The sequence below is a fragment of the Dama dama genome, chromosome 22 (assembly GCF_033118175.1).
Source record: "Dama dama isolate Ldn47 chromosome 22, ASM3311817v1, whole genome shotgun sequence".
NCBI lineage: Eukaryota > Metazoa > Chordata > Mammalia > Artiodactyla > Cervidae > Dama > Dama dama.
The window spans coordinates 39,231,517-39,241,198 of NC_083702.1; the positions used below are offsets into that span (position 1 = coordinate 39,231,517).

The window sequence follows — 9,682 nt, forward strand, 5'->3', positions numbered from 1 at the left end:
CTAATAGCCTGAGCATGGAAGAGATCAAGGTCTTTTATTTGCCTTCCTTCTCCTTCTCTGTCATGGAAAAATCAGTTCTTTCTTGTTGAAGGAAGCTTCTCCTTGCTTCTCGATATGGAATGGCACAGCCAAGAATTCAGCAGGAGTTGCTTCTCCATGAGAGTTAAAAAGCTGAGCACCTTTTAAATCAATCAGGACCATTTTTCAATGCGGGCATTACAGGGTTTGGTTCTGGGTCAGTTCAGCGTCTACAAAGTGACTTCATGTGCTTCTCCTGATTCCAGTGTTAAAAACAGGTCATGGCCAGTGAAGGATAAAGAAAGAAAATAAAAAAGATTATTGCTGCAGATTAAGTTTTCACAGATGTTTTGATTCTGCTCTACAACAGTCCAAAAATATTCCTGTGTGCCCTTGGAAATGAGATTATGAAAGACTCAATAGAAGATTTGACTAGAGACAGAAATTCATTAAAATTCTACATTCACTCCAAGCAACACAAAGGAATGATCATTTGTATCAGTTAAAGTTTGACCAGAGAAGCAGAACCACCAGGAATGATACAGCTAAAGGAATTTGCTACAGAGATTTGACCTTTCACAATCCAGAGAAACTCATTTAATAGCCTATGCAGGGCTGCTGCTACAGTGTCTGTAACAAGTGGGAAGCCAGCAGGGTAGGCATTTCAGGAGGAGGGATGGAACCTGAAGTAGGGGAAAGAAGAAGGGGCTGGAATCCACAAAGAACTAGAGTACACTTCTCTTTCTTGCAGCCTCCTAGGCTCCAACTTTAATGATGGGAGGTGGCTTGCAAACAGGCCAGCAGTCTCCATACAGCAGACCACACACGGGCACCAGGATTTCAAGTAGCTACGGGAGATATGGAAAACACTGGAGGAGCTGTGGAATCAGCTCTGCTGCACGGCAGAGCAGGTGAGTCTGCAAGTCTGGGACAACCAGCATGAGCTGTGACACGCCAAGACCTACCCCCACCTTCTGAGTGAGGACATGGCTGAAACAGCAGGGCACTGTGGGACGTTCCCAGGAGAGACCCCCACCTCCAGTGTCCTCAGCCTGCCTTCTGTCTGTAGAAAAACTTTAGTTGAAAAATAAATTTAATCAGAGAGGTGAGAGAATGTAGAAACAAAGGAAAGCAGTCAAATAAGACTAAATAGCCATCAAACAAGTCAAAGACTTTTAGTTCCTCCTCAAGGGCTATAGATAATACTCTAAGCCATATCCTTTGCAGATACTGAAACCCCCCACCAGGTGGAAGAAGATAATTACATGATGACCAGACTATAGCCACGACAGAAGCTGCCGTGATTCCAAGAATGGGCCTCAAGGAAATGGGAACAAACCAACCTGGAAATGAAGATCAACTGTACTTCAAACAATCAAAATGAAGCTGATCAGACATGTGATGACCAATTTCAAGATGACTGACTATCAGAGCTGACTGTGCTATTTCTACAAATAGCCACCTCCCTCCACCTATACACCCCTGAAATGCCCCTTTAGAAACTCTTGCCCAATATTTGTTAGTGAAGAGTCAGCCTTTGGACATGGGTCCACCCTCTCTTCAAGTTGCTGCCTCCAAAATAAAGCAAACTTTCCTTTCGACCAACCTTGTCTCTCAAGTATTGGCTTTCTACCAATGAGCAGCAGGACTGCATTTTTGGTAACACAGTCATTTCACTTACACTGTCCAAACCTCGAACAAATTTCTCCTGTCCGCCTCTAATCCAGTACAGCACAGGAAAGAAATTTCTAAGATGAAGTTCCAGTTAGCTAAATTGATATAGTACAAAGTCACCGCATCTTGGGGAGCTGCTTTCATCTTCCATTGTGCTTGGACCCAAACTGGTCAAAGTAGACACTCTAATAATCCACTTCCCCACTTCAACTTCTACCCATTTCTTACATAAGAAAAACTGTGATTAGTATTAATATATTTCTATACAAGCAAGCACCTTTATGATAACAAGCATTACATTTCTTTATAAATAAATTTATGTAGCATTTACTATAAGGGAACTTCTATCTGTCAGTATGTGTGACATTCATTCACTTATTCGAAGGTAACAAACTACCTTTAATGAAATAAATCAGTTTGAGATTTGCACTGGGGAAAAACTCATGAAGAAAATGAAGGAAAAACAAACTATAGAGTAGAAGGAAATCCTGACTAAGAATTTATATCTAGAATATATTACGAAATCATAAAACTCAACATTAAAAAACTTTATTTAGAAAATTGACAGAAATATGAAAAGAAATTTTAACAAAGAGGATATATAGAGAATATATTATGAAAAAATATTTAACACCATCAGTTAGCCATCAGAGCCAATTAAAAACACAATGACATGTCACTACACACCTACCAGAATGGCTACAATAAAAAACAGTGACAAAAAAACTGGTGAGGAAGCAGAGAAACTGGATAACACATACACTGCTGATGGGATGAGACGGAAAACAGTTTGTCAGTTTCTCAAAAAAACTAAACATGTAACTGCCACATGACCCAGCAATTGTACTCCTGATATTTACCCTAGAGAAATAAAAACTCTGTTCACATAAAACTCTGCAAATAAATGTTTGTAGCAACTTTATTTGCAATACCCAAAAACTGGAAACATTATGGTCAACAGCAAAAAACTGAAAACTTTTCTTCTAAGATTAGGAACAAGGTATAAATGCCCACTCCTGTCATTTCTATTCAGCATAGAACTGGAAGTCCTAGGTGGAGCACTTAGGCAAGGAAAAGAAATAAAGGGGATCTACATCAGAAAGGAAGTATACCCTGGAGAAGGAAACGGCAACCCACTCCAGTATTCTTGCCTAGAAAATCCCATGGACGAAGGAGCTTGGTGCAGGCTACTGTCCACGGGGCCGCAAAGAGTCGGGCATGACTGAGCGACTTCCCTTTCCTTTCCTTTCATTTTTATAAGGTGTCTTGAATTTTCAGGCGATTATTTAAGCCAAATATTCAAATAAACTGAACTTGAAACTACATCTTAAAATCACTGCATTCCAAAGCATTCAATCAAGATTTTAAAAAATAATGAAGCACAGCATAGTTCTCATGAAAAATACTGCTAATATCTTCTTTAACAAGAACAAAAAGAAATAAAACTATTTTTATTCCAAAAAAATAAAATAAAATCATTTAATGATAAAAAAAGAAAGGAAAAATAAAATTATCTCTGTTTACAGATGACATGATCTCATATATAGACAACCCTAAAGATGCTACCAAAAATCTATCAGAACTAATATAATTCAGTAAAGTTACAGAATACAAAAATCAGCATAAAATACCAGCTGTATTTCCATGCACTAATAATAACCTCCTGGAGAAGGGCATGGCAACCCACTCCACTATTCTTGCCTGGAGAATCCCCATGGATACAGGAGCCTGGCAAGCTACAGTACAGTCCATGGGGTCACAAAGAGTCAAACACGACTGAGCGACTAAGCACACACAATAATAAACTATCCAAAATTAAGGGAAAAAAAAATCCCACTTACTATAGCAACAAAAAGAATGAACTTCTGAGGAATAAAATTAACTACAGGGGTGTCCTCAGCGGTAAATAATCTGCCTGCAATGCAGGAGACACGGGAGGAAGAGCCCCTGGAGGAGGGCATGGAAACCCACTCCAGCATTATTGGAGGGAAAATTCCACGGACAGAGGAGCCTGGCGGGCTATAGTCCATGGGATCACAAAGAGCTGGACATGGCTGGAGCCACTGAGTAGCAGCAGCAAATTTAACCATAGAGATGAAAGACTTACACACTTAAAACTACAAATCACTGATGGAAGAAATTAAAGAAGACACAAATGAATAGAAAGACATGCTATGTTCATAAATGGGAAGACTTAATATTGTTAAAATGTCCATATATTATCGATTCAATGTAATCCCTATCAAAATCCCAAGGCATTTTTTACAGAAAAAGAAAAAAATCATAAATTTTATATTGAATCAAAAAATCCTGAATATAAAAAGAAATCTTGATAAACAGGAACAAAACTGGAGGCGCCACACTTCCTGACTTCAAAATATACTCCAATGCTACCATAATTAAAACAGTGCAGTACTGGTGTAAAACCAGACTTACAAATCAATGGAAAGAACAGAGACATTAACCCATGTATATATGGTCAAATGATCTTTGACAAGGGTTCCAAGAATATACAATGGGGAAAGGATAGTCTTCAATAAATGGTATTGGGAAAACTGGCTAACCACATACAAATGAGTCAAATTAGACTCTTACAACATATACAAAAATCAACCCAAAAATATAGTAAAAATGTAAATATAAGACCTGAAACTATAAAACTCCTATAAAAAAAATACAGAGGAAAAACTTCATGATGTTAGGCTTGGCAATGGTTTCTAAGATATGATAACAAAAGTACAAACAATAAAAGCAAAAATTAGACAAGTGGGACTATATCAAACTAAAGAAGCTTTGCAGAATAAAGGAAACAAATCAAGAGTGAAGAGACAACCTACAGAATAGCAGAAAATTTTTGCAAACCAAATATCAGACATGTTGCTAATATCTAGCAAACCAAATATCAATTTGCTAATATCTAAAATAAATAAGGAATTTCTACAACTTAAAAGAAATTAAATACCTTGATTTTAAAAATGGGCAAAGAACAACTTGAATAGACATTTCTCCAAAGAAGACATACGAATGACCAATAGGTAGAGGGAAAGATGCTTAACATCACTAATCAGGCAAATTGTGCTTTAATCATGTAAATCAAAACCACAATGAGATACCACGTCATTCCTCTTAGGTTGGTTTTTATGAAAACAAACAAAAGGTAAGCATCAGCAAAGATGTGAAGAACTGGGAATGTTTGTACACTATTGGTAAGAAAGTAAAATGGTACAGCCACTACAGAAAACAGGATAGAGGTTCCTCAAAAATTAAAAATACAATTACTATATGATTCAGCAATCCTTCTTCTGGGTCTATATCCAAAAGAACTGAAATTTTGACTCTGAAAACATGTATGTACTCCTGTGTTTACTACAGCATTATTTACAATAATCAAGATAAAAAACAAATCAAGTGCCCATCATCCGATGAATGGATAAAGAAAAAGTGATATATACACATGATGTAATATTATCCAGCCTTAAAAAGGAGGAAATCCTGCAATGTGCAACAACACAGAAGACCGTGGAGAGTATTATGCTACATGAAACAAGCCAACCATAGGAGTCCACTTATGTGAGGTCCCTGAAATAGTCAAACTCACAGGAACAGATACTAAGATGATGGTTGCCAAGGGCAGGGTGAGGTGAGAGCAGCATCCAGAGTTGCTCTTTGACAGGTACCTAGTTTCAATTATACTAGAGGAATAAGTGCTAGAGTTGCTGCACAACATTGGACCTACAGTTGAAATACTATATTATGCTCTCAAAAACTTGTTCAGATGGTAGATCTCATGTTAGGTGTCCTTACAATATTAATTAATTAGCTATGAATTAAATGGCTTTAAATTTTCAAAATTTTTGCTTAAAAAGGTTAAGATACAGGTAAGATAGTTTGCACATATCTCAAAGGCCACTTTGTGTTTGCACCAATTGTGCTTCTGTGCTCAGTCCTGTCCAGCCCTTTGTGATCTCATGTGACTGTAGCCCGCCAGGCTCTTCTGCTCATGGGATTTCCCAGACAAGAATACTGGAGTGGGTTGTTATTTCCTTCTCCAGGGCATCTCCCTGACCCAGGGATCGAACTCGAGTCTCTTGTGCCTCCTGCATTGGCAGGTGGATTCTTTACCACTGAGCCTCCTGGGAAGCCCTCTTACCTAAATTAAAAATCATAAAGACATGACCTATGTAAAGTTCCTAGGCCAATGCTTGATTCACACTAAACAATTAATAAACATGATTTTCTGTCCTTCTTCCAAACAATCTTCAGAGTTGTGTGGGCCTAACATTGTTAACATCATCCTTTATATACGCCCAGCCTCACACTATTGCACTAGAACACGCAGTTGCACCTCAGGTGACTGTGATGAGAAAGTCTCCACAACTTCTTCAAATCAATGCCTGTGAGAACAAAAAGATTAGGTGAATTTCTCTTTCTGAGGAGGCACTATTCCTTTCCAGTTAGTGCTCTGTTGCACTCTAGATTTGCAACTCAATCATCTTAAAAAAAAAAACAGTGTATCTTACACAGCCAGTAGGATATACTCCACAAAGAGCAATGCATCTTAGCAACCAGACTGCTTTTTCTAACCAGTGAGTATCACAAGTGAAGTTGCCCTCTGCCCCGTCAATTCTTCTCCTTAGCCCCTGTTCTGCTCAATGCCTGTTTTCCTGTTCATCGATGGTCTTGCCTCCCTGTCTACTCTTTTCCTCGCCTCTTCTGTCTTCTGCCTCTGCCACTTCCTGCATGAATTTTATTTTTTTTTTCCTGCACGAATTTTAAACAAAGTTTTTAGAAAGCCAAGAAGTGAAGACACTCTTCTCTCTCCACCACTGGGCACAGGCATTTGACCCTGACCTTTGTATATGGGCTTCCCTTGTGGCTCAACTGGTAAAGAATCCGCCAGCAATGAGGGAGACCTGGGTTCAATCCCTGGGTTGGGAAGATCCCCTGGAGAAGGGAAAGGCTACCACTCCAGTATTCTGGCCTGGAGAATTCCATGGACTGTGCAGTCCATGGGGTCGCAAAGAGTTGGATAGGACTGAGTGACTTTCACTTCACTTCACTTTGTATATGAAGAACATTCAAAGGAGGGACCTAGGCAGTCTCCAATGGCTAGTATAAGCCCAGCACACCGCCTGCTGTGAGCTTCCACACCTTAAAGTAACCAACAACTCTCTCTGTAATAAATGAAAAGGCAGGTTGGCTTACACACATTGTGTTACCTGAGAACGTGCCATTTTGAAAAACATTTAGGGGAAAAAGGAATGAGCAACTTAGTAACTGAGGTTATCCTTCAACTGAAAAACAAGACCACTTTCCAATAGGATAGATGTTTATAAAATAATCTTCAGAGTCAAATGTGGAATTTCCTTACCCTCCTGAAAACATTCAACTTTCAGTGGAAGAATTAAGTCCAATCGCTCTGGTTTCCTTTTCTAAGTCATCAGCCACCTGTCAAGAGACCTGGGCCTCCCGGTCTGAGCAGGCTTTTCAAGCTGCCTACCCTGTCTCATATGACCAGTACCATAAGGACGGGTTCATGTTACACCCGTTGGAGAAGGCTTAAAACGCTGATGATACTGAACCAGAATTATGTCAACAGTTTTGTCCGGCACATTATAAGCTTAAATACTGAGCCAAATCATAATGGGTTGAGTCAAGCTCATGACACACGAGCCAGCACTCCCTGGAATCAGCCTTTCTCCCCTCCCATCTGAAGCTAGCCCTCTTTTTAAATTCAAGAAAATACTCCATCCATCAGAAATCTGACTCCCTTTGCACCTCATTCACACTTGAAATGCTGAATCATGACTCTGAGGTTGTAAAAGAAAAACTACTTCGACTGGGACGCCGGGATCCCCAGAAGACCCCACGTTTTCCTGCCCTCCTTTGCTTTGCATCTTTTAAAGTCTAAATCTGGAGCTCTTTCCAAAGATCCGAGAGGCTCCAGGAACAGTCAAGGCTGCAGGTCAGGAGAGAGCTTCTGCCCGCGGTCCTTTCCGCCCCAAACCCCCACGCCCCGGCATCTCAGGGCTGCTAACTCCCCATCTGCAAAGCTGCCCAAGAGCCGCCGAAAAATGCTCAACTTGGGAGCTTCACCACTACAGCCACCGCCCCGTCGGGCGCGCGCTGGTCTCACTTGCCCACAGTCCCACGGGAGTGAGGTGTGCGCAGGCGGCTCCACGGCCCGTCCAGCCCTGGCCCCAGAGACCAGCCCGCCCTGAGCGCAGACTCTCCAGAAACTCGATCCCAACTCGCAGCCCGCGCCTTCCGAGCCGCCCCGGGAGCCCGGAGAAGCGGGGCCGAGGACCACCAAGCAGAGAGGCGTGGGCAACCTGGAGAGCAGGGAGGCGTGGAGGGCAAGGAGCAGCAAGAAAAGAAACGCGCCCCCCAAGCGGGTCCCTCAACTTCTCCCAGCCCGGGTAGAGGGTGAGGAGAAACGGCGGCTGCGAGCCCAGGGTGCTGGACTCACTTGAAGGTGAGGACGCAGAGCGGCCGGTAAGACTTGTGGCTGGTGTTCTCGGCCATGCCCTTGCCCCAGAAATCGTTGGAGAAGATGCCCCAGCGCAGCGGGGCTCCGGGCCGCACGTCGGGGTTGTTGACGATCGCCCACACGTCGTCGTGCACGAACTCGCCCCTCAGGGAGCGGCCGTAGCACAGGCAGCTCGCCCCGGCCAACAGCGCCGCGGCTCCTGCCGGCGCGAGTCCGCAGTCCCGCCGCCGGGAGGGCGCGCGGTCCCCGCCGCCGCCTCGGGCAGAGCTGGTCACCACCATCGCGCCGCCGCCGCTGTCCTGGTCTCTCCCGGGTGTCTGGCATCCTCCCCGGCCGGGGCCCGGACGGTGCGCGGCAGCTGCCGGGAGATGGGCTCGGGCATGGCCGGCGGCAGCTGGACCGGCCGCTGGCGTCCCGCGCTCCGCCGCCGCCTGCGCCGCCGAGTTGGCCCAGCTGCAGATAAACAGCAGTCCCCCCGCCTCCCCGGGCCATCGCCACCTCCTCCGCCCCACTGCGCATGCCCCGCTCGCCATCGCCTCCACCCCCCAATCCCGGGACCGGCGCCGCTTTCCCCCCACGCCCCGCACCCTCCGCCCGTGCCCCGCTGGTCTGGCGCTCCGCCCGCCGGCGCGGCGGTAAGAGGCGGCCAGAGTCCGCGTGCAGGTGGAGAGGTCGCGGCGCGGGGCCGCCCGGAGCAGCGGGGAAGGAGCACCGGGGTCCTCCCGCTGTGCCCGCGATGCCCTCCGTCCCTCACCATTTCCCCATTAAGGGTCTGCTGTGGGGACCGCACCGGCGGGCACCTCCAGGCCCCGGGCCAGGACGGGCTTAGCAGGTGCGCAGCCGGAACGCCCGCCCGCGCTCCGGGAGAGGCAAGTTGTCGCCGCCGCCCGGGACGTCCCCGGCTTTTCAGCACCCCGGACAACAGCGGCGGCCCCGGGCCACGCTCTTTATCCGGCTCCGCGCTCCTGTCCCGTCTCCGCCTCGGCTGTCTGCTTCCCCGGCTTTCTGTCCCCACCGCCCCGCGTCCCGCGGTTGCAGCCTCGGGGCAGGGGTGGAAACCGCAGGGAAATGGAGCTTCCGAAACGTCTTTCTGAAAACCGAGAGAGGGTCTCCCTGAGGTGGGCTTCCTGCCCGCCCTGCCCGGGGTTGTTCACCGGCTGTTTTCCTTTACCGCCCATTGCTCTGCTCTCCTTTATAAAAAGTCTCAGGTTCGACTTTGGGTTTGGGTTTGGGAGCCGAGTTGGCTTCTGAAACATTTCTCCTCGTTTGTTTTTTTTTCTGCGGTTCTTAAAACAATCCGGGAGATGCCAAGCAAATTACTTTTTGTCCCCATGTGAGTGGATCACTTGGGTCTCATTATTACTTCCGACTCTGTGAGTGTATTTGAACTCTTACTGATAAGTCAGTAGGATTCAAAACAAAAACCAAACTGCTTTAAGGCCTCTGGCTTTGGCTCCCCATCTTCCAGTTTCTCTGAAAGGTTGTTTTCGGGTTTTTTTT

General features: G+C 45.1%; 1 protein-coding gene across 4 annotated transcripts in view; it reads right to left on the reverse strand.

Annotated features, from left to right (window-relative positions):
- TMTC1 (transmembrane O-mannosyltransferase targeting cadherins 1) overlaps positions 1 to 8,600 on the reverse strand; it is a 287,777-nt gene extending 279,177 nt beyond the window's left edge. For all 4 annotated transcript variants that reach the window (XM_061125206.1, XM_061125208.1, XM_061125205.1 and 1 more), the window contains exon 1: positions 8,162 to 8,600. In XM_061125206.1, coding sequence (XP_060981189.1) covers positions 8,162 to 8,463 — 302 coding nt within the window. In that variant the 5' untranslated portion in view covers positions 8,464 to 8,600. The remainder of the gene's footprint in view (positions 1 to 8,161) is intronic.
- Positions 8,601 to 9,682: the final 1,082 nt, after the last annotated feature.